Source organism: Equus przewalskii, chromosome 18 (assembly GCF_037783145.1).
Source record: "Equus przewalskii isolate Varuska chromosome 18, EquPr2, whole genome shotgun sequence".
Classification (NCBI taxonomy): Eukaryota; Metazoa; Chordata; class Mammalia; order Perissodactyla; family Equidae; genus Equus; species Equus przewalskii.
The window spans coordinates 25374777-25401385 of record NC_091848.1 but is presented as its reverse complement, the minus strand read 5'-3'; the positions used below and the strand labels follow the sequence as shown (position 1 = coordinate 25401385).

At 37.4% G+C, this 26609-nt stretch overlaps 1 protein-coding gene across 15 annotated transcripts in view; it reads right to left on the bottom strand.

Annotated features, from left to right (window-relative positions):
• The window catches only part of MAP3K13 (mitogen-activated protein kinase kinase kinase 13), a 165042-nt gene that overhangs the window by 28524 nt on the left and 109909 nt on the right, over positions 1-26609 (bottom strand). For 9 of the 15 annotated variants that reach the window (XR_011529117.1, XR_011529118.1, XR_011529119.1 and 6 more), the window contains 3 exons: positions 15520-16079; positions 8223-8406; positions 2970-3161 (listed from right to left, as the gene is read on the bottom strand). Coding sequence is in view for 11 of the 15 variants with exons in the window: in XM_070582458.1 (XP_070438559.1) it covers positions 2970-3161; positions 8223-8406; positions 15520-15994 (851 nt within the window). In the remaining 4 variants the exon portion in view is untranslated. Of the gene's footprint in view, positions 1-2969; positions 3162-8222; positions 8407-15519; positions 16080-20911; positions 21042-26609 lie in introns of all 15 variants that reach the window. The other 6 variants (XR_011529116.1, XM_070582457.1, XM_070582459.1 and 3 more) reach the window with 1 other exon arrangement.

The window sequence follows — 26609 nt, the reverse complement described above, 5'->3', positions numbered from 1 at the left end:
TAAATGTGGCTGATTATAAAGGCGTTGCCCCAGACTTCGCTGGAGATGTAAGGTAATGCACTATGTTACTTTCCTGAAATCATTGGGCTCCAAGAGTTAGGGATACGGGATTATGGGCTTGTAATAACGGCTTCATAGAATTTTTGTTTGAATTAAATGAAGTAAGAGACGTAAAGCACACATGCTCAGTAAATACTGGTCTCCATCCTTGCTGGTCTCAGACAACCCACTAAGAAAAACACTTCTTGTAGGGTCAGCCCCGTGGTCAAGCGGTTAAGCTTGCACGCTCCGCTTCGGCAGCCCAACGTTTTGCTGGTTCGGATCCTGGGCGTGGACACAGCACCACTCATTAGGCCATGCTGAGGCAGTGTCCCACATGCCACAACTAGAAGGACCCACAACTAAAATATGCAACTATGTGCTGTGGGGATTTGGGAGAAAACAGAAATAAAACCCCCCAAACCCCGCCCCCACCCCCCCTCCTTTTAAAACACTGTTTAATCGTGGCCAACTAAAATCCGGCATGGGACATGATACTAGGGATGCACTACATTAAAGGTTGATGAGTATGCTGGGATTCCACTAATGTTGATAAGGAGAAGCAGGAATAAATTTAAGCTTAAGTAGATTCCACACAAGTCATGTTTTACTTTTCACAGTAGTTATCTGAAATGTGATGTGGGGCACACTGCTTTTGTTAGCCTTAAGATGAATACAATTTGGTAGCAGGCAAATCCAAAGTATTAACATCCTCACACACTAGATTGAATTCACTTGAAATAACCTGTTTAGAACTTCAGAATGTTGATGAGTTAGGGTTTCAGAGGCTTAATGATGTAGGGACCTATTTTTAACAATAAGAAGACAATACTCAAACTGCATCAGAACTGAGGCAGCTAGAAAACAGGAAACTTCTCAGTCTACCTCCTCCTTTCTCTGCTTGAATCAGGGACTTCATATTTGCACTGCTCCCTGCTACTGTCAAATGGCTCTCTACTTACCAAACAGCTCCGGGCTTACAATTGCTTTAGAATACCTACGTCCACATCCTACCCTCGGTTTTGCACTTAATATGCAAAATTTACATAATTTAGGAATTTTGATTTAATGGTGTTAGTTTTGGTGAAAATGTCTAAGGATTAAAATACCATGGGATATCTGAAATAATTGGAGAATTGATGAAAATCAGAAAAGGTGATAAGCCCCTAGAAAGAAGAACACCAGAAACTTCCTCTTCTGCCTCTTTTGTGCTGCTCATTATGGGACCTATTGGCATGACAAGAGGAAATGGACATGGGAGGAGACTAGAGAAGATATGATGTTGGAACTTTTTTGAAATCTTCTCTGAGACAAAGTTGGGGTCACAGAGCCTAAAGATTTAATGTAGGTAATGAAATCTCTCTTTACAGCAAGCCAGTCTGATCTTTGTCTTCTCAAAGTCAGCCTGCAACCCAAAGAGCCAAGGCTCAGGGTGGTGCTGATAACAGGGAAAGAAAGGCTTACTGGGTAACCAGCTTACTACTCTAATCTTTAAACGACAGGAGTTTAAAGAGAGTAGTACGTGATTTTATATATTCTAAAATTTCCTGACTTCTTCCTCTAAAACTAATTCTCAAGAACAACGTGGTTAAGGAGACCATTCAAAGGGGCCTTCCGCAAGTATTTCATGTACTTTATGTGTATGTAGCGGATGACAAAAGGAGCAGGTTGTGTTGAGAATGTGAACAGAAGAAATGAACACTATAATAAAGCTTATATGCAAATAAAACAAGGAGGAAGCTGTTCATGAGCTAATGTAATAAACATTGTTGAGAAGTATGGTGATAAATATGAGCTCCTTTGAAGCTTGTAACCAAGGACTGATTTGTATCTTCCATGGAAAAGAAACAGGATTCATTGTGAATCCCTCACCTTCACATAATGAGATAGGATGCAGTGGTCTTTGGTCTAAAAGTTCTGGGTTCAAGTCCTATCTCCATAACTTTGGGCTCTGAGCCCTAGTTTTTATTACATAAAATAAGAATAATGATACTTCTTGCATCTATCCCACACAGTTTTTGCCAAGATCAAAGCAGATGTGTTAATGGATATTAAAAAATGTTATAAACCATCAAAGCGCTATACAAATATGTTTTTGAAAAAAGATTAATTCCTCTCTGGTTCTCTAAACCAAGATGTGATGAGAAATAATAAAAATAATATTTAAAAAATAGGAGCTACAATGAAATATACCATTTTACCAATTCCTTTCTTTCCTTCACTCAATTTGGGGAACTGAATAAACACTCCTCTTAATGTGGTTATTGTTAGCCAAAGAATCATTTTGAAAACAGAGATTACTAGAAATAGCTCTGCTTCTCTTAAATGACCAGTTTATATTATTGGATGGACACTGTGAACCTTGTAACTCTTTATTTCCTTCTTTGCTTAGACTCTCGGAAGCTCAAAGCCAATAACGTAGTCCGCCTCCAATGACTGTACAGAATCTTACGGCATACACTTTGTGAACAAGCTTTAGTTCTAGTGTTTTTATTTTCTCTTTGCCTCTGTTTCATATTCATCCATTGTTATCCTGTTGTATATATTTCTGAAACTTACTTTTAAAAAAATTTCCTTTTTTGGAACACACTTGGAAAACAACAAATCAAGTCTTCAACTGGGAAAGTTTGGCAATAATTACCCGAGATGGAGAAAAATGAATTCTTCAGTTAATAATGAATTTTGTTTCACGGTTGTACAATTAAAAAGCAACAGAAAGGGGAAATTACTGTCAAGTGTCTGGACATATCTGCCATATACTAAGTAAGTAGGTCAACAATAATCCCCCAAACATGCAGATAGAATTATCCACTATGCTGATTTAAACTGAACTGAAAGTATGATGTCTGAAAACTTCAACTATGGTTGATAAAGTTCCTTATTTCAAAGCAATAAAACAAAATGACTAAAAAATTAGCTCCAGAACTCACTTAGGTGATTTGAGATCACGATGAATAATTTTATGGAGGTGCAAATAATTCATTCCGCTTGCAATTCCCGTGGACCAGTCTACTAGCAATCGAGGCGTGATCTTCCTGCCAGCTCGCAAAACCTCGTAGAGCTGTCCATGGGCACAGTATTCCATGATGATACAATAACATGGGGCCTGAGTACAAACACCCCTTTCAAGAAAACACAAACACATATATAATACACACATACATACAAACATACGTGTATACATATTTATATTTCAAGAATATTTAATAGGGGCCAGCCCGGTGGTGCAGCAGTTAAGTTCGCATGTTCCACTTTGGCAGCCCAGGGTTTGCCAGTTTGGATCCTGGGTGCGGACCTAGCACCACTTGTCAAGCCATGCTGTGGCAGGCGTCCCACATATAAAAAAAATAGTAGAGGAAGATGGGCATGCATGTTAGCTCAGGGCCAATCTTCCTCAGCAAAAAGAGGAGGATTGGTGGCAGATGTTAGCTCAGGGCTAATCTTCCTCAAAAAAAAAAAAAAAGCGTGTGTATTGTGAACAGTCCTCCTGGCTAAGGAAGGCTATAGAGGCCTCAGCAAATAGTAATCTCCCTGAAGAAGGCATTAAAAGAAAAAGAATATTTAATAAATTTAATAAAGACCAGTTCTCCATCCATATTATTATTGTTTTTTTCTTCCTCCCCGAAGCCCTGACATAGTTGTATATTCTAGTTGTAAGTCCTTCTAGTTCTTCTATGTGAACTGCTGACACAGCATGGCTACTGACAGATGAGTGGTGTGGTTCCCTGCCCGGGAACTGAACCTGGGCTGCCAGAGAGGAGTGTGCCGAACTTTAACCACTAGGCCAGCAGGGCTGGCTCTACCCATATTGTTTTTAAAATACATATAGATAATCTTTCCTGATCCTTAAGTTACCATTAAGACCCCTCTGGTCTGCAGGTTTCTCTATCATGCATACAATTTCACTTCGTTTCGGTCATTCCAGATATCTACAAGCTGAGCTGTGTCCAGCGCTCTTTCTGTGGGACCGTTCCACTCTGGGACGAAGAGCGCCCTTCCCTGAGACTTGTATAGGCTGGATCTTGTGTTGTTTTACATCGTTAAGAATAATTTAAATATCTTCCTTTTAAAATTAAATAGAAGGTTTTATGTATAGCATACAGAAAGAGAGAATGCAAATAAATTATTGCTATTTTTACTATTAGTGGTTGAATTTTAAACTACTCAAATTTAAGATAACTAACTAGACAGAGGACCAAAAAAGAGTCTATTTCCTACAGTATATAGTCTTTGAAAAACATTTCTGTTTAGAATAAAAATGTTACATAATGTATTATACATCTATGCAGCCTATATTTCCATCAATTCCTACATCTTCCATGAAGCCTTTCCTGATTATTCCAGTCTAAAAAGATCTTTCTCTTCTCTAAATTCCTATGCTACTTAGCAGCCATTAGTTTTTTACATGCAGTTCTTTTCTCTCCATACAGATTAAAAGCTCCTGGAAGGGAAAGGTCTTCAAGTTCTTTTCTTTCTACCACATGGCCTAGAAGTTCCCAGCAAGTCCTTAACAAATATTTAACTTCACCTGAACTTTCTTTACTGATAAAGCCTTCACACAAGCATGTACAGAGGCCAGAGGTAGGAGCAAGGGCACTAACGTGAAAGAACATCTATTTCTCAGGCATGTTTACATGTTTATGTAATTGTTTCATTTAATCTGCCCCAAACCGCTGTAAGACAGATATTACCTTTTCCGTTTTTACAGGTAAGGCTCAGAGAGGGAAAGTGACTTGCTCTAGATCAGACAACTAATAAAGGACAGAGCTGGGATTCAAATCCAGTCTGTCTAACTTCAAAGCCCGTGCTCTTTCCACTCACTGTGCTACACTGCCTCCCTTTTAGCTTTTTAACTTCTGTACAGACAAGCATACTGGGGATTCCTATATTAATATTGTTACCTTATACGAGTGGGAATATCTTATTAACTCTACTTCACAGTTTTGTTCTGAGGAGGAGGAAAGGGAAGAAAAATTACCATATGCAGTTCTCTGTGTCTCATCTCTTAGTGGTATGTATGCCTTCCTTCAAAACTTTCTGGAGAAGTTATGAGAATATTCTATCTACCAGACTCCCAGCTGAAGTCCTCAGCCGGCTACGAATTTGTGCCCTATCTCTTAGGCTGCTGTAAGTGATGAAAGAATTTAGAGGCCATGACTTGTGATCATGCGAAAGTCTTAACAGCAGCAGGTAAAGAAGAAGTATAATTAGGCTTCATTTTCGCTGCCTTGATGTGCCTGTCAAATGCCACAAAGCTATTGCTATTACTCTCCTATCATTTCCTAAGCTACCCAGAATTCTCATCTTGATTTTTAATGAAAAATCTTTTTCAACTTTCTGTTACTTGACTTTTAGGAAACCTCAGCGGAGCACAAGTATACAGCAACTACAAACAAACAATTTCATTTCATTTCAGAGAAATAATGACCAAGGAAGAAATAATGTAATGTGATGAAGAAGCAAAATAAATATTTGTTTGAAACTAGTGAGCATCTTATTCAACTCCGTTTGACTTGTCACACAAACATAGACAGAAAGGGTCTAACAGTGATGTTATGCACTTTTCATCTTTCTTGACTGAGGAATGAGAAGCAATCATTCCATCAGCCCTGTACTATGACAAGGCTTCTTAGTAGCTATAAATAGCAGCTCTATAATCACTTCTAATTGCTACCTTTTCTTCCCCTTGGCACTCAATTCCATTAGGAACAGTTAGGTTGGGTTTTCTTAAAAAATTACTTTAAAAAAATTGGAACAAAAAAAGAATATAGTGTTCTTTTCTTGCACTTCCCCTTCTGTACATGGTTCTTACTAACTTCAAAAGAAGCCATAAGCACAGAAATCAGTATCCAGAGAGACACAGTAAAATCTCATCATGCCTTCATATCTTCCAGACGGTCCTGAATGATTCATTGGCCAAGCAACACATGGCACAGATGGCTGCAAACACAACACTACACAATGCCTCAAGAGCATGGTGTAATGGGCAGGGACACAGTCTCACTATTGTTTTCCATGGAGAGGTAAAGACTATTCAAGCATCTTCAGGCTAAAGAGTTGGGCACCAGCAGGGCAATACTTGTTCAAAATGCTGAAAACTGCATATGCAGGTAGGAGGGGCAGAAGGGTGAAGTGGGGAAAAGACTGGGAGGAAAAAGGAAAGAAGCAAAAGAAAGGAAGGAAAAATAAAGCTTCTCACACCCATCCTCTTAGGACACATTTCTACCTTCCGTTACCCAGGACATCCTTCTGGAAAGCCCTTTTATCTGGGATTCACAGCCTAGTTCATTTCAGGAGGCCAAAAAGCCACGCTAATCTATATAATATTCAGTGTCTCAAACCCAGCATCCTAGTGATCTAAGCCTAAAAGTTTATTTAAATGGAAGGCTCTTCCTCTCATTTCGGATGATGTAGCATCCTGGAAGTGATGACCCTCTCAGTAAGTAAAATGAAGGAAAGAAGCAAGTCTCTGATAGTCTGTCTGCTTAAAAATAATCTTCCTATTGTCTCTTGAAATTTATCATCTTTGGAAAGATTATAATTGGTCTCCATAGCATTTTGTTTTAGTCTTACATCCTCCTGGCCCTACTAGGGCAACCAATGATTGAATCAGTACAGTGACTGAAGCTCTCTCCCTCATCCTCTGCATGGATGTTCCTTCTACAAGGAAATGAATCCAAGCACTTGGTTTAGTATCTCAGTTGAATGCTTCTCACCTTTTCACACCTCTTCTCTCTAATAAGGCGTCTTGTTTGGGAATCAAAACTCAACTTCAATACTCATTTAAACCCAATCTACAAAACCTGTACCCAAGGTTTCTATTCCTTACTTTGGGGATGTGATTCCAAGTAAAAATAATCATATGACATGTTTAGGTTTATAATGAGAGTTTTATTAAGAAAAGGATCTCTCTTGGAGCTGGGAGAAATTTCTCCTAATTCAGGGAAGGGAGATGTGTAAGTTATTTCACTTTTAATGTGACCTCATTGGTCGTACTATTTTCCAGGGTGGAAATATATATATAAAATATATAACAAGTTCTAGTTTCTAAACTTTCATCCCACCTAAAGGCTACCTTTCCTGCTCTTCCCCTTCCCGCCTCTAAATCCACTCACCATTTATTTGTTCAAGCCTAGGGCAAAATTTGAAGGCTGGGAAAAGAGAAAACTCAAGGGAGAAGTGCAGGCAGAGGAGATTACACATATTTAGAGCTCAACACTGCCAAATTTGGTGATTTCCACAAATTTACCTTTGAGCCTCCCCCTTTTGCTAGGGATCCCTGCCAATATTATAAAAATAATGGTCTAAACCAGAAAGATATGTTCACACACTCTTGAAAAAACTACTTTGTGAAAAACAGCATGTAACTTACTATCATCAATAACTCTACTATCATTAGATTTAGAAAGCTGAGTGTTTGGCATCACTTGAAAAAGGGATCTAGCAAAACCTGAAGCACAGAGAAACACTCTGAAGGTAACTGTTATTACAAGTCAATATTTAAGAAGGCATACTAATAGAAACTAATAAAAAATACGTATCTATTAGACAGGGACTAATTATTCTCTGATCACTTCAGATGTTATCTTTGTTTATTGAAATGAATTTTAGGACGTTCAGATTATCTCGAAGTGATCTCTGACACCCTGTTAATAAATTAAGTTGAGGGGCCGGCCATGGCTGAGTGGTTAAGTTTGCGTGCTCCACTTCGGCAACCCAGGGTTTTGCTGGTTCGGATCCTGCGCGTGGACATGGCACCGCTTGTCAGGTCATGCTGAGGCAGCGTCCCACATGCCACAACTAGATGGACTCACAACTAAAAATACACAACTATGTATCAGGGGGCTTTGGGGAGAAAAAGGAAAAATAAAATCTTAAAAAAAAATTAGGTTGATTCAGCAGATCTTGCTGCTGGGCAGAAATCCACCTTCTCTCTGTCTGTGCCATGTACATCCCTTCCAAACAGCATGCGCTCTGGCAAAAAGAATTGCTAGATTATGAAATTGTTAAAGACATGACTGTAATTTAATAGTTCTTTGGTACTCTCCCAAAGCACCTAGCACAGTGCTAAGTCAATAGAGTGTTCTTAACAGATATTTCAAAGCAGGAACTTAAATGTATATATTAGGGGGAAAGAAAATCTCTCTATTTCTTTAAAAAAGAAAAACAATGCCTTGACCTACTTGAAAGCGATGATGTTAGGGTGCTTCAACTTCCTCAAATGCTTGATATCCGTCTCATTCTGCTCTCTCACTTTCTTGATGGCCACCTCCTCCGCTCGGAACTTGCCCAAGAAGACAGCTCCTTGGGCTCCACTACCCAGCCACTGCAGCTCTGAGATCTCCTCAAATGGCACTTCCCAAGTATCTAGGCACACAAGCGAGAAACAAGCTTCAAGAGATCTCAGAATTTGCCCAGGGACCATTCTACAAGGCCACTCCGAAGGCACCAACGTCACCATCACCCAAAATGACCTCTACCTTTTGTCTCCCACCTGGTAACTAGCCAAAAGATATAATCTTTCTATGGACCCTGATACTATAGATCAGATATGCACATGTATTAGTATCAATTTTTAACCAGTGAAAACAAGCAGATCAGAGATCTCCAACACACTCTCCTCCAAACAAAACACATCCTGACTCTCCCGCAGCCCCACCTCCTCACTGCAAGCTTGCATGTTCAGTCAGTTCACCCATTTGTCTCTACACCACTATCCCTACCCTGTCAGCTATTATAAGTGTTGCTTTATTCCTCTTTGAATTTCTAGTGCAGATGCTCAATTAATCCTTGATGAATGAATTTTCAATGATACTCTCCTAAGGACCTAATTATCCATAATACTTACATAGTATTTACCTTTTATTGAGTACTTACTTTATGCCAGACACTAGCATAGTGCTTTACATATCTCATGTGTTTAAATTTTACAATAATCCTACAACTCTGGCCTTATTATGGTTATTTAAAGATGAGAAAACTAAGGCATAGGATAGTTAAGTAACCTACCCAAGGTCATATAGTTGGTAAAGGGCAGAACAGGGCCTAGAAATCCAGAATTGGCTGATTCCAGGGACAGTGCTTTCTCCACTATACCACACTGCCTCTCATGAAGTAACTGAAAGGGTCACTAGTTATGACATGCTTACCCATATAGATGCAGTATTTTCAAGTTTCTCTTTTTCTTAGAGTTTGATTTTTTGCACCAAAAACGTAACAATGGTCATTTCTAAGTGTTGGTATTATTGTTGATTCATATTATGTTCTTTATCCTTTTCTGTATTAAAAATTTTTTTACAATAGGCTATATTACTTTTATAATGAATACAATGCTACTTTAAGTAAAGCACTTCAAAAAATGCATCAATATGTGCTTTAATCTCATGAAACTTAAAAAGAATATAATCCACTCATCCTTCTCCTTGTCCCACTTTTTACCAGTGCATTATCACTGCACTGGCCAGAAATGAACATCAAAGAGCTCAGAGCCCCATGGAGTGAGGAGAAGGATGATGACAGTGTCAAAGGTTATGAGAGATTCTCATCAGATCACCCGTCAGTAAAAGGCCACTGTTTGCGGAACACTGAACAAGGTAGTGTGGAGTTAGCTTTGAAGATATTCCGGTCTTGAAGCAAATCATCTCACTTTCTACTACGCTGATGAAGCAAGAGCAGAAAGAGCTCATCAGTATCTAGCAGGGGACCACACTTCCTTCTTTTCTAATTTTCTCTACCATAAGAGAAAAGAAATTCTGTACGTTCTTAGTAACATGTGGTTTTTCATTACAATGGTTAAAACATGACCTTCAAAATAAGCAGAAAAAATTATAGTGAGGGTGGTTTAGAGCAGGGGCATTCGTCCCACTCTTCTGATATGAACAGTATTAAAGGTGTCTGCTCTACTGAAATTCATTAGATGCTATATAAAAATAAATCTCTCTAAATACAAATAGCTCACAAATATGAAATCACCAAAGAAACAAACGATACCAAGTGAGATTTGGGGGAAAACAGTAAGTTACAGACTTCACTGTTTTCAACATCTTTATGGTTTCTAATGGCTGACGTGTATGAAGTGGCTCAAACAGTCTCACTTTGGTCCCCACAGGCTTATTGGTGCAGCTCGCACAGCACGGGAGTATTGATGACACACTGTAAGAGAGTGTTACTCATTAGGGGTCCAGAGAAGAACTGAACACAGTGTCATTTTGACCTTCTAGGGGTTGAATAAAGTCCTATTCCTGGATTCTGGGCAAGAATATAATATTTCTCTGAATAACTTTGTTAAAGTCCAAATTATGCTAATTTTTAATAAAATAACTTAAAATTAGACAATCTTTGAGTGTCTTTTTTTCTTATTTACTCAATCTTTATTTACTGTTAAATACTAGAAACATTGGAAAATATAAGAAAAAATAGAAAAACACATATTTTATCTGAAATCCCATCCCATATTCAGTTTTCATCTTCTCGCCTAGTCTTTGCTCATATGTATACAGCGATGTAACAGCTGTGTGGGATGTAGATCAGGAGAACAGATTAGCGGTTACCAGAGGAGAAGCAGACGGGGCATAAAGGGACACATATATATTGGGATAGATAAAAACTAGACTAGTGGTGGTTATCACGATGCAATCTATAAAGAAACTGGAATATAATGATGGGCACCTGAAATTGACAGTGTCATAAGCCAATATGACTTCAATAAACAAACAACAACAACAACAACAACAAACAGGTCTGTGATTGCACTGGGATGGGGTAGCAGAGGTCAGAGGTGAGAGAAAGGGACAGGAGGAAATTTTGGGCAGTGATGGATATGTTCATTATCTTGATTGTGGCAATGTTTCAAGGGTATATACATATGTCAAAATTTATCAAATTGTATACTTTAAATATGTATAATATATTGTAAATCAATTATACCTTAATCAAACTGTATCAAACAAAAAAGTTGTCTGTGATGTATAGTTTTTTCTACTTTTTTGTGTATTATGTATTGAGTTTTTATTATAAGCTTTAATAATTGTTTACTGTACCCTCTTACCTTTTTTTGTATTTAAGTTTCCATATTTTCGTTTGCTAATTTAAATTTGACATTTTTTTCCTTCTTTATATTATTTCCTCAAGCTTAATCCTTAGGTTAAAGAGTACAATTTCCTGGCTCTTGGTATATATTCCAATCTGCTATCTAAGAGGATTTTGCTAGTTTTTGCTGATGGAAGCAACATAGGAATTTGTCCCTTTTCCTACAACTTTGCCAGCAATGAATATTGTCAATTACTTTTTGGTGCTCATTTAATTAGGTATAAAATAGTGTTTCATAAGTTTGCATTAATTTGCCAGTGATGTAGAATATTTTCTCTCCATTTGTTTTAATACTCACATCTGCTTTGTATGAATTGTTGAATTTATCCTTTGTCCATTTATCTATTAGGGTCTTGTAGTTGTCACAAACCTGAAGGAGCTTTCTTTCTATTACTTTGAATGCATGAAAGGACTATTTTATAAAAGCCTTTTTCTTTCATTATTTTTTGAACAAAATATTTTTATAGTCACCTGTCATTTCTTTTGTAATTTCTTCTACTGCCTAATCTATCTTCTAAGAGTGATCTATAGTTGATTTCTTAAAAGTTTAATTAATAATTCAAAGAGACTTATGCACCCCTATGTTCATTGCAGCACTATTCACAATAGCCAAGACGTGGAAGCCACCCAAGTGCCCATTGACTGATGACTGGATAAAGATGTCGTATGTATATACAATGGAATACTGCTCAGCCATAAAAAAGACGAAATCATCCCATTTGCAACCACATGGATGAACCTTGAGGGCATCATGTTAAGTGAAATAAGCCAGATGGAGAAAGACAAACACCATATGATTTCACTCATATGTGGAATATAAACAAACTTACAGACAAAGAGGACAAATTAGTGGTTACCGGGGACAGGGGAGTGGACAGTGGACACAAGGGGTGAAGGGGCACACTTATAAGGTGTATGATAAATAATAATGTACAACTGAAATCTCAGTATGTTATAAGCTATTATGACCACAATAAAAAAAAAATTTAACCCTTACATCTAGGTGGAGTTTATCTTGGTGTATTATGTGAGGACAGATGTAAATTAAATTTTCCATATTGTTATTTAGTGATTCCAAGACAATTTGTTAAATAACCCTTTCTTTTCATGTCATTTTATAATGCTTACATTGTAACTTATTATCTTTTTTATAAATATGCCTTTTAGTATTTTTATAAAATGAGAAATAAATTATTAAAATACAAATGATAAATATATTTGGCACTCACATACCAAAGGCTGAAGATATTGTCATAAGAAAATATCCCTCTACGAGCAGTAGCTCATGCCTGTGTTATTCAGCTATGTTCAGTCAAGTCTTAATTATCCATGGAAAAATGTAAGGGATAGCCTTGGTAATTCAAGAACACAGAATGTAAAAGAAAGTAGTACTTAAACACCTTCCCATCAATCTTTTTACTAGAACTGATTACCAGAAGTAAAATTGATCGATGTGATTTAATCCTCTCTGTCCTGTCCCAACATCCAGGAGGGAGCCAAGGAACAGGAAAACATCAGAAAAAGAACATTAGCAATAAGGATGTGCAAAATTGGAGGCCTAGATCACTGACGAGCAAGATAACTAACCTCATAATAATAGAAACGGTGGGCTCTCTCCAGGGTTAGCCCCAGACTTTTTGCTGCTTTTACATCTGTCCCACGGGTACTCTTTCCCAGCTTTTATCTTCTCTCTGACTCATCCTATGACTACTGTCTTAATTCCAATATCCACCATGATCCCTAGGACTGAGAAAAAACCACATGCCCACCCACTTTAATGCATAAGTTCTTCTTTGTTTATTCATACACGTCTATGACAATACTTGCTTTGAGACTAGGAACTATTTGGCAATAAAAGATGCCAATTACACATACTACCTTACTTGGACTTCACTACCAACATACTAAATGGGAGATGAAGACATCATTAAAATTTTTTAAAAATCTAGTGAAATTTCCTCATAAGTACCAAATGCAAGCACACATCTGTTATATGTGCTATCCTGTGGTTGACTATAATCCAGGATTAAAGATTAGCTCCCTGATCCCAGAACTGACAAGGAAAAAACTACACTTAGTTTCTGGCTAGCAAACCTCCTTCGTGGCCCACAGCAACACCAGCCCACAGTAAGATTCTTGTCATCTGCTGACGAGTCAGGCAGCTGCTGTACCCTGTAAGCTTAAGCTGACCAGGCCTGTTTCTTATTTATTCCTGAAATAAGCCTTTCTGAAAGTCACAGAATCAAGTGGAAGACAAATTAAATACAAGTTTATAGAACAACAAAACAAATTTTTAAGCCTCCTTTCAACAGATACAGGATGTTATTTCTCTTTATGAGTCTCAACCTCAATGTTGCATTTAGATCCTGAGACCTTCAAATTACTACCAAAATAACTGAGATTAGACAAGTTAAGACCCTAAAAACCAAATGTAGTTTATTGCACAAGTAGATATTAGTAGGTTTTGTGTCTAAGCAGAGAAGAGGAACTTTCAAAAAATAATAAATTAAGGGTAGTTATCTCTGGTTTGGGGATGACAAGTGATTTTTATTTTCCTCTTTGTGCTTATCATTATTTCCAGTTTAAAAAATAATAATACTGTTTAACATAGGAGTCTCCAACCTCTTTGTGACAAGGAATAACTTTTTAATTTCCTTGAAACCTTAAGATCATGGAGGGGAAAAACGAGTGGAATGTGCAAGGTATGAGAGTATGCATGAAAGAGGGAAAGATGGACAGACAAAACCCAGGGACTGACAAAGAATTTCTACATGGAGCAGGGATGAATGCTGTGGTCGACAAATCTTGAAAAGTATACCTGGAATTGATAGATTTGTCAGTAAATCCCAATACATTTGTGGGGAAGGGAGAGAGGGAAGTTGGTATTGGTTTAGGAGAAAGTATTTCAGAAATAGGAAAAGTAGAATCCGTGAAAAAAGTGGTTAATGGTGACTGATGTTGATTGGCTGTTGTGGAAAAGCTGTCAGTAGTCTTGACTAAAAGAGATGAATAATTTTTAAGGGAGGGTCATAGACTCCAACATTGTTATAAAACAAACAAAACAATCTCATTTCTGGTCCATGGTTTTCCTTTCCAGAATTTCTTGATGAGATAACTCATAACAACGGGATTATTTACATAAGGCTACAAAGATATGCATCAAAAGCCTTAAAAACAATAAACCTTTTGAACTCAACCACACTTCTTCTAGGAATTTATTCTAAGGCGTAAACAAAGATGTGTGCGAAAATTAAATAACAGACAGATTTTCGTTGCAGTGTAGCTTATAATCACTAAAAATAGCAAGAAAAGTAAGTGTCAAGGAATAGAGTATTGCTTAAATAAATATTGGCACGTTCACATAAGTTAATATTATGCAGCCATTAAAATGATGCTGAAGAAATATATTTCACGATATGGGAAATGTTCATAATATGAAGTAAAAAACTTACAAAACAGTATGATTATTTTTTTAAAGCACACACACACAAATAGACTAACGTGATATATACCAAAAACATTAGTGGTGGTTATTCTCAGGAGACTGGGAATCATGGATTACTTTAACTATTTTTTGGAACTTGCCTGTATTTTCCAAATTTTCTACATGAATTACTTTTGTTATCAGGAAACAAAACTTCTTTTAAAGAACATAAGTAAAGTTATAAAGAACATTAGGGCCATGTGTTTTCTTTGCTTCAAAAGCATAGGGCTTGAATTGGACTATATGAATATACATGTTACACAACGATGGGAGCTAAAAATTTACTTTTTAAAAAGCTGTGGAATCTAGAAATAATAAAGCTTCTCAAGATTGGTTAGATATTTTGTTTTTTTTCTCAAAATGTGAGCTTTCTGTGCCATGTCTGTAAGAAGATAATTCCTTTTTACTAACCTAAGACAGGTCTGCAATCTTCAGGCTTCTGTCTGATTTTGAATTAGTCCAGTGACCATCAGACTTTCTGATTGTACAAACTTTCAATAAAAAATTTTTAAACAGGCACTCACTATGTGATTTTTTAATAAATTATATAGCTGTACAACTTTATTAAAATACCAACTATATATGAAAACATGCATGAAAATAGAAATTGTAAATGATGAGATAAAAGGAATAGGAGCTCTAACATTTTCTTCCTCATAACGCCATCGATTGTCTTAAATGTACTCTACTTTGGACACCGCTGGACTGGACAACCACAAAAGATGGGCTTTGACTAAAAAAGACTCAGCAAATGTGAATCTGTTCCATTCACAAGGTCTATAGGAAATGGATATGGGGTATTCATCTGACCCTAGTTCTTTAATTTATCCACAGGTCAAAGGTTATCTAGTTAATGATGGTGGTGTGTTTACACAGGAAATACCTTCCAGGTCCATACTCTAGCTTACCTTGTTGCTGTAATTTGTAATCAGTGGAATATGCCTTCCCAATGATATTCCAGACAGGCCTTAAGCATCCAAATAGTCCTTCAAGAAACCCACCACTGCTGCTGCCCGACCTGCTGAACTGAATCTTGATGTCTTCAGTTCCACTCGTGCTCTCTCCATCCACAGTGTTGCTGTTCCCCTGAGACATGGCCATCTCTGATTCATCTTGTTCCCTTAGCTGAAGGACACTGTTCTCAAACTGGTCCCTGGAATCCTCGCTTACACTTGTCAACACTGTCGTGGTGATGGGGCTGTTCATGCCCTCAGTTAGCTCTGTTTGCACCACTCCCTTTTCCTGTTGGTCCTTAAGGAGCTTGGGTGAAGGGTGGCTCCCCATTGGTGCGAGTTCATCTTGTAGTCCATTGAAGGTTTTGTTTTCACTCAAGGGTAAGTGTGGGGAGGAGGAGCAGCTCAGGTGCTCCTGAGGGTCAGCCATCGTGCCATGGGTATGCCCAAGATCCTGAGATGACACTCAGAGGATTATTAGAAGAGAGTTCTGATGTAAGAGAGGGCTCCAAAACCTGGGGAAAACAGGAGGAGGACATGAGATCACCTTTCTTTAGTCAACCGCACTACCATACTTCTGTTTATAACAAAAACATTGAAACAATGAGGACTGGTTAAACAGTGGTATATATCCATATGATGGAATACTGTGCAGCAATTAAAAAGCATGTTGTAGAAGAGTGTTTACCAACATGAGAAAATGTTCATGACATATTAATATAAACAATAGGGTAGAACAATATATACAACATAAACTGTTTTTAAATTTTTTATTTAAAAGGATACAAAAACAAATACAAGAAAAAAGACTGGAAGGATACATCTGAAGAATTAACAATAGCTAATTCTAGGTGGTTAGATTTGGGAGGGGTTTATATCGCTGTGTTTTTCAAGATATTCCAAGCATTCTGTATTAATGTGTTGCTATAGACTGAATGTTTGTGTCTCCCCAAAATTGAATGTTGAAACCCAATCCCTATTGTGATGATATCTGGAGGTGGGGCGTTTGGGAGGTAATTAGGTCATGATGGTGGAGCCTTCATGAATGGGACTAGTGTTCTTATAAAAGAGACCCCAGAAAGCTCCCTTTTCTCTTCTGCCATGTGTGGACACAGTGAGAAGGTGGCTATTACGAAAAGGAAGTAGGCCCTCACCAGATACTGAATCTGCCAGTGCCTTGATCTTGGATGTCCTAGCCTTCAGAACTATGAGAAGTAAATGTTTGTTGTTTGAGCCATCTAGTCTATGGTATTTTTGTTATAGCAGACTGAACAAACTAAGATATATGTATTACGTTTATAATCAGAAATAAAAAATGGTTTCCCTTCCCAAAGAGAAATTAAGTGTTCTGATAAATATATTTTTATTAGAAACTACATTCTGTGTTATTAGAAATCACTGCTCATCCTTCTCTTTGCTTTAATGTCTTATCCACTGGTACATTGCTTTACTTTCTAAGGCATTATTAAGTCATGTAGATAAATGTCTTATGTGACAAGACAAATTCCTAACATATAAAATTTGTTTTTACTGTACTGCACCAAATCTGGGGCAACATAACTAAGCTCCAGCTCTTTAAACTTGTTCTTTGCTTCTGATCTGTCCATTAGCACCAATTTCTCAGAACTACCTAATCTCTGAAAATAAAGACATGGAATTGTTCTAGATTGGCCAGATGATGCAAAGTCAACCTTAAATTTATTCAACATATGACTCTTATCAGAAATTTACTTTTTTTGCAAATCCCAAAAAACAGTTCTTCTTTCCTTCTCACTGTATCAAGCATCTAGAATGTGTTAGAGGCCTGGGCATGAGGATGATCTCACTTTGCAAAGGGAACAAAAGACAGACCAATAAAGATTGACAGTACAGTGCTTACAATAATCAACCAAGGGCTCTGAGAGCACAGAAGAGGGAGGATTAGTTTCAGGGACAGCTGCCCAAAGGTGGTAACCATTGATCACTTTGAAGGAAGTGTAGAAATTCATCAGTCAGGCGGGAAAGGGGTGAGTGAAAGAAGAGGGAGAGGGTACTACAGGTGTGGGGAAACTATGAATGAGGGCATGGAGGGATTAAAGACTATGGAACAGACGAGAAATCTAAATGACTGGAATGTAGATTATATGTGTGTGTATAGAGAAAGGTAAGGATAGAGATGAAGTCAGAGGCTAGATTGTAAATAGCTTTGTAAGCTAGGCTAAGAGATCTGGATTTTATCTGGGAGTTGATAAGGAGTCAAAGTATCCTATACTGGGGGATAGGGATAAAAATAAACCATCCTTATTTTACTAATTTCTTATCTTCATTACTGAGACCCAAATTTTAAGCTTTTTTAAAATTTCCATACCCTACGACTAATTTGTGTGAGTGAACCAATGAAAATACTCAATCCTTTGAACTCTTATTCATTCACTTAAACCCTTATTGAGCTCCTATTACATGCTATACAATGTATTAGGCATTAATGAATGGTACATAGGTTCCTACACTTTAGGAACTTACAATTTGGAGGGAAAGACCAATAGATAATAACAGCCATATGGCTAGACATGGTACACAGACATGTACAAGGTGCTGTGGGAGCTCAGAAAAATAAACATCAAATATGTCTACAGATGTCATAGAGGAAATTTTGTTTGAATTGGAGGGTGAACCAGTGATCACTAAGAAAGTGAGACTAGGTATTCCAGGTAGTATGGGGGAGCAGCAGGCGATAGTTCTTATTAAAGGTGGGCAAAGGTCAGAATATGGTGGATCTGTATGACAAGCTAAAGCTTTTGGATTTTATTCTCAAGAGAACAGAGAGCCATTAAGGAATTTTAAGTGGAAGAGAGATTTGGTCAGATTTGTAATTTAAAATCACATCTACAGAAGTAGAAGTTGGATTGAAGGTGAAGATATTAATGAGGAGCAGGAGTTCAATAAGAAATGATGAGGGGCTGAATCAAGGCAGTAGCAATGGCAATGAAGAGATAAGAGGTAGACTTGGAAAGATCTAGTGATTGGTTAGACATGGGGGTGGGTGAGGAAAAGGGAGAGGAAAGGAAGACTTTCAGAAAACTTACTTGGGATAATGCATAGATGGGCAATGCCATTAACTGAGATAGGAAATATCAGAAGAAAATAAGATTTGGAAAGAAGGTAATTAGCTCACTTATGGACATAGGGAGTTTAAGGCCTACTGTGTGTGTGTCATGCACTGAACCAGGCTTTTATTTATGTTATCTGATTTTAAAAAGACAATTTGAAGAGAGAGATTTGAAGAGAGGTAAAGATGGAGGCTCCTTTAGCTCAGGGGCAGAAGTATCGAAATAACACGAGTGAATCCAAGTAAAATTAATAATGTATTTATTAAATATGTGCTAGGAGCTCTGCCATGCACTAAGCTAGGTTCTGTCGATGCAGAATATTACTACTGTTACCATCACTACTTCTAAACAAATAAGACCAAGTGCTGTACAATTTCCAGAGCCTTGTTTACATAATCAGCGATGTGCTGGGAAATCACCTCTCCAGAAAAAAACCCAATGGTCCGACTTGTAGTGTTTGCCTATTTACCTGATACAACTATTCCTACCATGGCAGATCTGAAGCTAATAAGAGTTTAACAACCTACTTGCCAAGTTACTGAATATTTCACAATCGGTTCTTACAAATCGGTGTATAAGTCAGCTCCAGCACTAATAATCCTTGTAAGAGTTTCATTCTCATTTTACAGAGAAGGAACTTTTCTAAGGTTATATTTTGAATAAATGGTAGAGCAGAATTAAAATCTAACTCAAAATTCAGATCCCCAAATTCCCTTGCCTTTTTTACAACATGATGGCACCTCTTATGATAACCCCTCACTTTCTTAGAGTGCTTCACAGGTTAAAAAATGCTGTTGCCTATGATCTTGATCCAAACATTTGATCCCTTGTATAAGGAAGCCAGAGTATGGAATCATTATCCCTGTTTTTCACAGAAGGACACTAAGACCTAGAGAATGCATAGAGCCAGGATTGAATACCAGGTTATTTTTCTTTATCCTAAAACTCTCTCCTGTACCATGTACCATGCAGTCTCTGTAAGACACAGTTCCTTCCTTTCAAAGCTTACAAACTAGTTAAGGAGTTAATAATTACATTGGAGGAATTACCTTCTGTCTGCCCGCTCTCCCCGCTGTGTCATATTCTGTTATACATTGCTGGGAGAAGGGAAACAATGACGGGCAGGATCAGTCAACTGAGCTGAACGAAAGAGGTAGGACTTGAGATGAACCTTTGAAAGGAAGATGTGTTTGAGACTGACAGAGGAAAGGAAGTCAGGGAAGAACAAGAGCTTTAGCAGAGGCAGGGAAGAAGAAAAGACCAGGGCATGTGGGAGAAGGTTGGTAACCCAGAAATAATGAAATAGCTGCTAATGTTTGGTATTTCCTGTCAAAAAAGGTAACTCCTGCCTTCACATAGAGACCTCTGAAAGCTCATGAAATAATGCAGTGTCTTCCCTTTAAACAAATCAGAAATGACTTTAACTGGATAAGGGTGGGTTAACAGGGACTTAAGTTCTCAGGCATGGAGAAATTTAGGGACTGGGATGCTGCCTGGGAATGTAAGCTTGGAAAAAAAGAAAGAAAGAATGAGAAAGAAAAGCTGGACCTATTTGTTACAGCAATAGCTGTTTGCTGAACTGACCTTCATTCCCCCCACCTCATCCTCCCCATCCCCTTCCTTTTGTGCTCGTCTCTAAGCTTTGACATTATGAATCCCTCATTTTGCTTTCTTGCTGATTTCCTGCTACAACCTGTCTCTCACTGTCTATTGCCTTTGGCTTCTCTGACTTTGCTCTAGACGATGTCTTTTAAGACTGCTGACTTCATACTATGTGACCTGGCCACTGCCTCAGCAGTCAACTTCCAGTCTGCCTTTGCCGTTGGGACTCATGGTTATCCCATACAGCACAGGGCACACATTATGCTATCGGCTCACATCAGACTTGAGGATAATGCAAATACCCAAATGTATATGTGAATTTCAGCCACCCACATATTTGTGCGATTTGTTCTTTGAATCAAACTACAGGACTTTATATTAATTCCTGGTAAATTTCCATTGTGTCCATTTTTATCCTGACTTTCTCCCTGATGATATCATACTGAATCGGTTCATAGAGAAAAAGTTAGAAAAACAAGTGTTTGTTTTATAATCTCTCTATTTCTAAGAGGTTAAGGGTGCACATGAAGTGGACTTGTTCACATTGGCACTGGGAATGAGCCTAAGGAAGAGAACTTCAGCAGAGTCATCACTTCACTTTGATATTTAAGACATCAAAGAGTAACAGGACCTTCAAGGAACATGGTCCAACCCACCTGTTTTACGAATCAAATGAGAATCAAATCCCAGAGAGATTGCTGACTTGCCCAACAGAACCACTAACGAGTGGCTGAGCTGGGATGAGTCCTCCTTCCTCACGCTATGCTCGTCCCCTAGTCTGGTTGTCTGTTTATTCAAAGAGAAACAAATAGCCAGGTTATCATGACCACTGATGACAAAAGCAACAGCAATTCACAGTGTTATTCTAGATACACTAAAGCTCCTTCCAGGGAAGCACAAGAACCCACCTGGAGGGTGACCCTGTACCTGTCAACAGAGCAGTGAAAGGCCACCCAGCTCCTGGTGACTCAGCACTGCTCTGGGAGGGGGCAGAGGTGAGGGAAACTTCAAGACGTGTATAAAGATGGGTAGTCAGAGAGGCGTCCTCTGCTCACCAAGAATACCAAGTCCAATCTCAACCAACAAAGGCAGAGAAATGGAGAGTCATGAGAACAAAGGGAAAGAAATCATCGCCATGACTATATTTGAATATGATCAGAGCTGATTCTACATTTAAGAAGAGTGTAGGAGGATAAAAATGTCTAAATTTTACCTGTGTTTGTATGCACACCCACACACTGCCACTGCCAGTGAAGAAGCTGGCAAGTGGAAACTGAGGGAACACAAGCAGCCCCACCATCTCTACCTCTGTCTTTTTTCCTCTCAGTTCCTCTCTCTGTCCAGATTTGGCTCGGGTACCCTCAAGGGAATGGACTGTTTGGCTATTTTCACCTATAAGAAGTCAAAGCTAGTACTTATTAGAAGAGGACAGAAAGGAAACGAGGCAAGATTTTTAAACATTGCAAGTCAAATGGAAAAAGATAAGGCAGAGCAGGGGGGTAAAAGGGCAAGGCTGGCATGCCGCCCTTGTCAGGAGGAAGTTCTGTGGGCAGGGCTGCAGGTGAGGTGACACTGCTGCTGTCCTTACAAGGGCTCCTGAATCCGCCCCGAGCACAAGGTAGGTGCTTCCGGATCTGCCGTCCAGGCACATATCCCTCACCCTATGAATTTCCCAGCCCCCGGAGGAGGAAGTGGTTTGTGCAAAATTAGTAGCCAAGGGTTGGAGACAGCAGCAGCTGTGCATTTGCCAGGGCACTGCCAATTTCTGGAAATTACCTTGGCCTCATGCCAAGATGGATTTGGGACAGAGAAAAAGAGGAATGGAAGAGGCGATGGGGCCAAATGGCCCTCGAATTCTTGTGCTTTTATTATATAATAAAAATTTTCCCATATTGCTAATAGAGAATAATTTTATAATAGACCAGATTTTGAGTTTTATATTACAAATACAAGTAAATCAAAGATTTTGGACAATTTTGCCACACAAAGTTTTCAATATGAGTAACAATGAATAAAATTTTAAATTAAGCATTATTGCTGAGGTTTCTTGATTGATGCTGAGCTCTTCCCAAGCTATCTTCTCTTTACTTGGCATTTTCTCGCCTTAAAATGAACACGACACTGCCATCCTAACCTTTGGTCCTTTCTTTAAAATGCATATAGCAGTATTTAGAGCATAAGAGAGAGTTCTGCTCTTAGGGCATCATTCCATTTTAAAACTGGGATTAAGTCACTTGTTCTTAGTAATAACATAAAGCGATCCTCCCACCATAGAGGTCTGGCACTGAGATCTTGATTTGAACTTCAAAAAAATTAGACAGCTCTTTTTAATGGAATTACAAAATTATAAGTAGGTGATTTAAAATCAGATCAAAAGCGTGGCCTACAATCACGCCCTTCCCCTAACTTGCTCTCGTTCCTGTGAATCCTCTAGAGAAACCCCCAGGACAATAATAAGCTCCCATCAGCCGAATCCTCTGAGCTACATCACTCCATCTTCTTTATAACATTGCATTTAACAATCATGTATTCAAAAATATTGATTCAGCGCCTACCCTATATCTATACTTTTGGTTAAGATTATGAATGTTTAATAATATTGAAGTATGCTGGAGCAGCAAAAAATAAAAATTACAAGAAGGCAAATCCTCCATGTTGACAGATTACCATTTGAATACTAATACCTATGAATACAACCATGATTAAGGTTAAAATAAGTTTATAATGTAGGTTTTAAAATGAATAAAGATGCTTCATTTTCACAGTTGTAGACTATAAACTTATCAAGAAATAGAAACTTGTGAGGCTTCAAATATACCTTAAGTCAAAGGCTAAACATATTTCTTCACCAAAGGAATGATTTCTCTATAACCTCCATGAATCTATGATAAATAATACATAATATTACAAGTGTTACTATTCCAGAACAGAATCAACATTTTCTGACCTAAATCTGACTTGCCATATGAAGAAGAAAATCAATAACTGAATAAATTCACTTAAAATGTCTTAAAAAATAAGATACAGACATATATGCCTTTAAATATACAAATGTTAATAAGTATAAAAATTATAGAAGCATTTCAAGAAAACAGGAAAATAGGTTGAAAAGGTCAACAGTAGTTATCACTGTTGTTCTTTTAAATTTTCTATTTTCCTAAATTTCTATTATCAGTATGCATTACTTGTTAAATCAGAAGTTTTTAATCCAAATCTTTCTTGCTTTAAACATATAGACTAATGAGCCAACTTTACTACATTTGCATATATGAAAAATGATATGAAATGTTAAGGTCATTATCAGGAAACCTAATTTTCAGTGTGTGCTAAGGCTTGCAAACAGTCTTAAGGATAATTATAAACAAAAAGAAAAGAAAACCAAAAAGAAAAATGAATAAAAAAACAGATGACAATGAAGAAACAAAAGTTGACGACTCCTATTTTGTTTTTACCTTTTCTACTAGTAAGAATCATATTCAAGCTGGAAAAGATAGAATAAGTTTGACTACCAGAACTGAAACTCCAGACAGATGAAGAGCCAAGGGCATATCTAAGTGTTCTGATTATTTCCCTGTTCTAAGGTCGAGATGAATTACATGCTAAGGCACTAAAACTCTTGCATTTAGGATCACAAAAATAACCTTGGGTAAAGAATTATCTTTAGGAACTTTGAGCAGGACATTTATTCATAGAAAAGCAGAAGATAGAGAGATATCCTAATTTTAAAAAAAAGAAAAGGAAGGAATATAGAATATATAGAACTATGGACTTAAGTTGGTCCCTGATAAAAGCATCAAGTATACATTAAGCACTCAATAAATGCTAGTCCCTTTTCTCCTTTTCCTTTCCTGTCATTTTGTGCCTTTCCTCTCTCTTTTTGGAAATCTATAACTCTCCTTAAGATAAATAGTTCAGGAGAGGCTGGCCCCGTGGCTGAGTGGTTAAGTTCGCATGCTTGGCTTTGGCGGCCCAGGGTTTCGCTGGTTCGGATCCTGGGCGTGGACATGGCACTGCTCGTCAGGTCACGCTGGGGTGGTGTCCCACATGCCACAGATAGAAGGACCCACAACTAAAAATACACAACTACATACTGGGGGCTTTGGGAAGAAAATGGAAAAAAAAAAGATAAATAGTTCAGGAGAACAATTGAAATAACTGAAATTATTTAAAAATTATTAAAATTAAGATTATTTAAAAAATTTGGTCTATAATGCACAGTTTAACACTGTTTCCCAATGAATCAATTCAGAACATTCTATGCACGTCATCATATAGAGGGCAAGACTGTGAGGGGCAAAGAGGGAAAGCACCAGAGGAAGATAGACCTGGATTCAAATCTTAATCATTAACTTGACTTTCTCTCTAAGCCTCCTTATCTATAATTGGGGATGACAGAATTCACTTCATATAGAACAGATTAGATGATTACATGCGATAATGCATATATAGTACACCCAGTACACAGTGAATCCTTGATACTTGTTAGATATCCCAGTCTTTAACTAGAAAAACTAGAATAAAAAGATATATGTCAATATGCTCAATACTTATGTAAAATCAAGGGATACGAAAGGAAGGCAAAGGGAAGACCGTAAGCTTTTTTAAGAAAAGTGAAAGAATGAGAAAAGGGGAATAAGAAAAGGAGGATAGATCAATATACATAGAAATTGAGGGGTGTTGAGCTTGTAACATTCATTTGAAATTAAATGAAAGCACAAAGCATCAGTAAACAGAGAGATACCAGGTCAAAAGGGGAAAAGTAAGATGGAAAATGGGAGAGAAAAATCCCAAATGTATGTAACTTCTTTTTCATATTTAATTTCCTTTGTCTTTAATTATAGCAGTTATTTTTACATTCCAGGTTTTAATTAAATTGAAAAAAAAGGGAGAAGCTCTATGTAGCTATAATATTTGGGAGAATATTAATGCTATGTAGTTAATATTTGGGAGAAAAAACCCTAATTCTCATGATTTTAACATTGCTATGTTAAACTAGGAGATCATTTTATTGATTCAAGAAAATGTCTCTAGGACAACATTGTTACGCTTTAAACAAAAGAGTAATTAGAAAATTGGAGAACTATTGCAGAACTGTTCCCAAGGGAGATGATGGAATTTCTTCCCTAGAAATCCGCATGTTTCCACATCACGTTATGTAGACATGAAGATGTTCTGCCTTTCAGGGACTAATTCTACTCCATGTCACCCATCTTCCTGGCAACGTCATTGTGTCTTCAGGCAGCTTGCTTTCATTTTCTTCATGAACACCCTATGCCTTGGGCAAAGTCTAAAAAGTTTGTTGTGGCTCTAGGCCTAGAGAACTCTGTACATTAGCAACTTCCCACAAACTTAGAAAAATCATTAAAAAATAGCCCTAAGTAATAAATTTAACATTGTAGTAAAATGTGTGAGCTCTGGTTTCAAACTGTCTGGGTCCTAATACTGATTCTGTCCATGGGGAAGTTCCTTATCTTTGTGTGTCTCAGTTTCCAGAATCAAAAACTGGGATAATAAGAGTCTCTACCTGATAGGGTTGCAATGAGGACTAAATGAGATAATGCTCACAGAGTGCTTAACATATTACCTGGCACAGAGTAAGCACTTAATAAAAGTTTGCTATTTATATTTTAAATTAATAAACATTTTATCCTAAAATGAGAGTATATTCTTTATTAATAATAATATCCATATCATTAAAGGAGTAAGATCAAATGAGAACATATATTTTACAACAGATTTGTCCTTAATCATTTCAGGGAAATATCCACAGAAAAAGGGAGCCTTAAAGTTGTCCCAAAGGATGGCTACTTCCATTTTATAATGAAAAGATCATTTATTTCCAAGGGGTTAAGTAGAGCCACTTAGCCCAGAAATAAGCAATGGCCCAGCCTGCAGGATTTGACATCACTGTTTATCGACCCCAGGCCCTGAGACCACTCTGACCACTCTTACAGTTTCTATGGCTTGTCTAGTTGGCAAAAAGAAAAAAATTTTTTGGATGTAATTTGAAGAATTATAGATATTGAAAGATTAATAATCCCCTAACTAGGAGATAGTATGAGTAGCACAAATTAGTAATTTGATGTTGAGAATAAAAACATATTTAATAATTACTTCTAATAAATATCATGATATTAACATATAACTACATTTGTTTACTATGTCATATATGTATCTTCCTTTGTAGACTAGGTATGTTTTTAAAGAAAAAAATAATCTAATTAGAGATTAATTCATATGCCAAATGTACTAGGGATTAAATTAAGGAAACTTTCTATGATATACATAATCATTTTTCTGAATTAAGATTTTCTGAAGTCTGTGTGAACACTGCCTATATGATGAGCTGGCAGC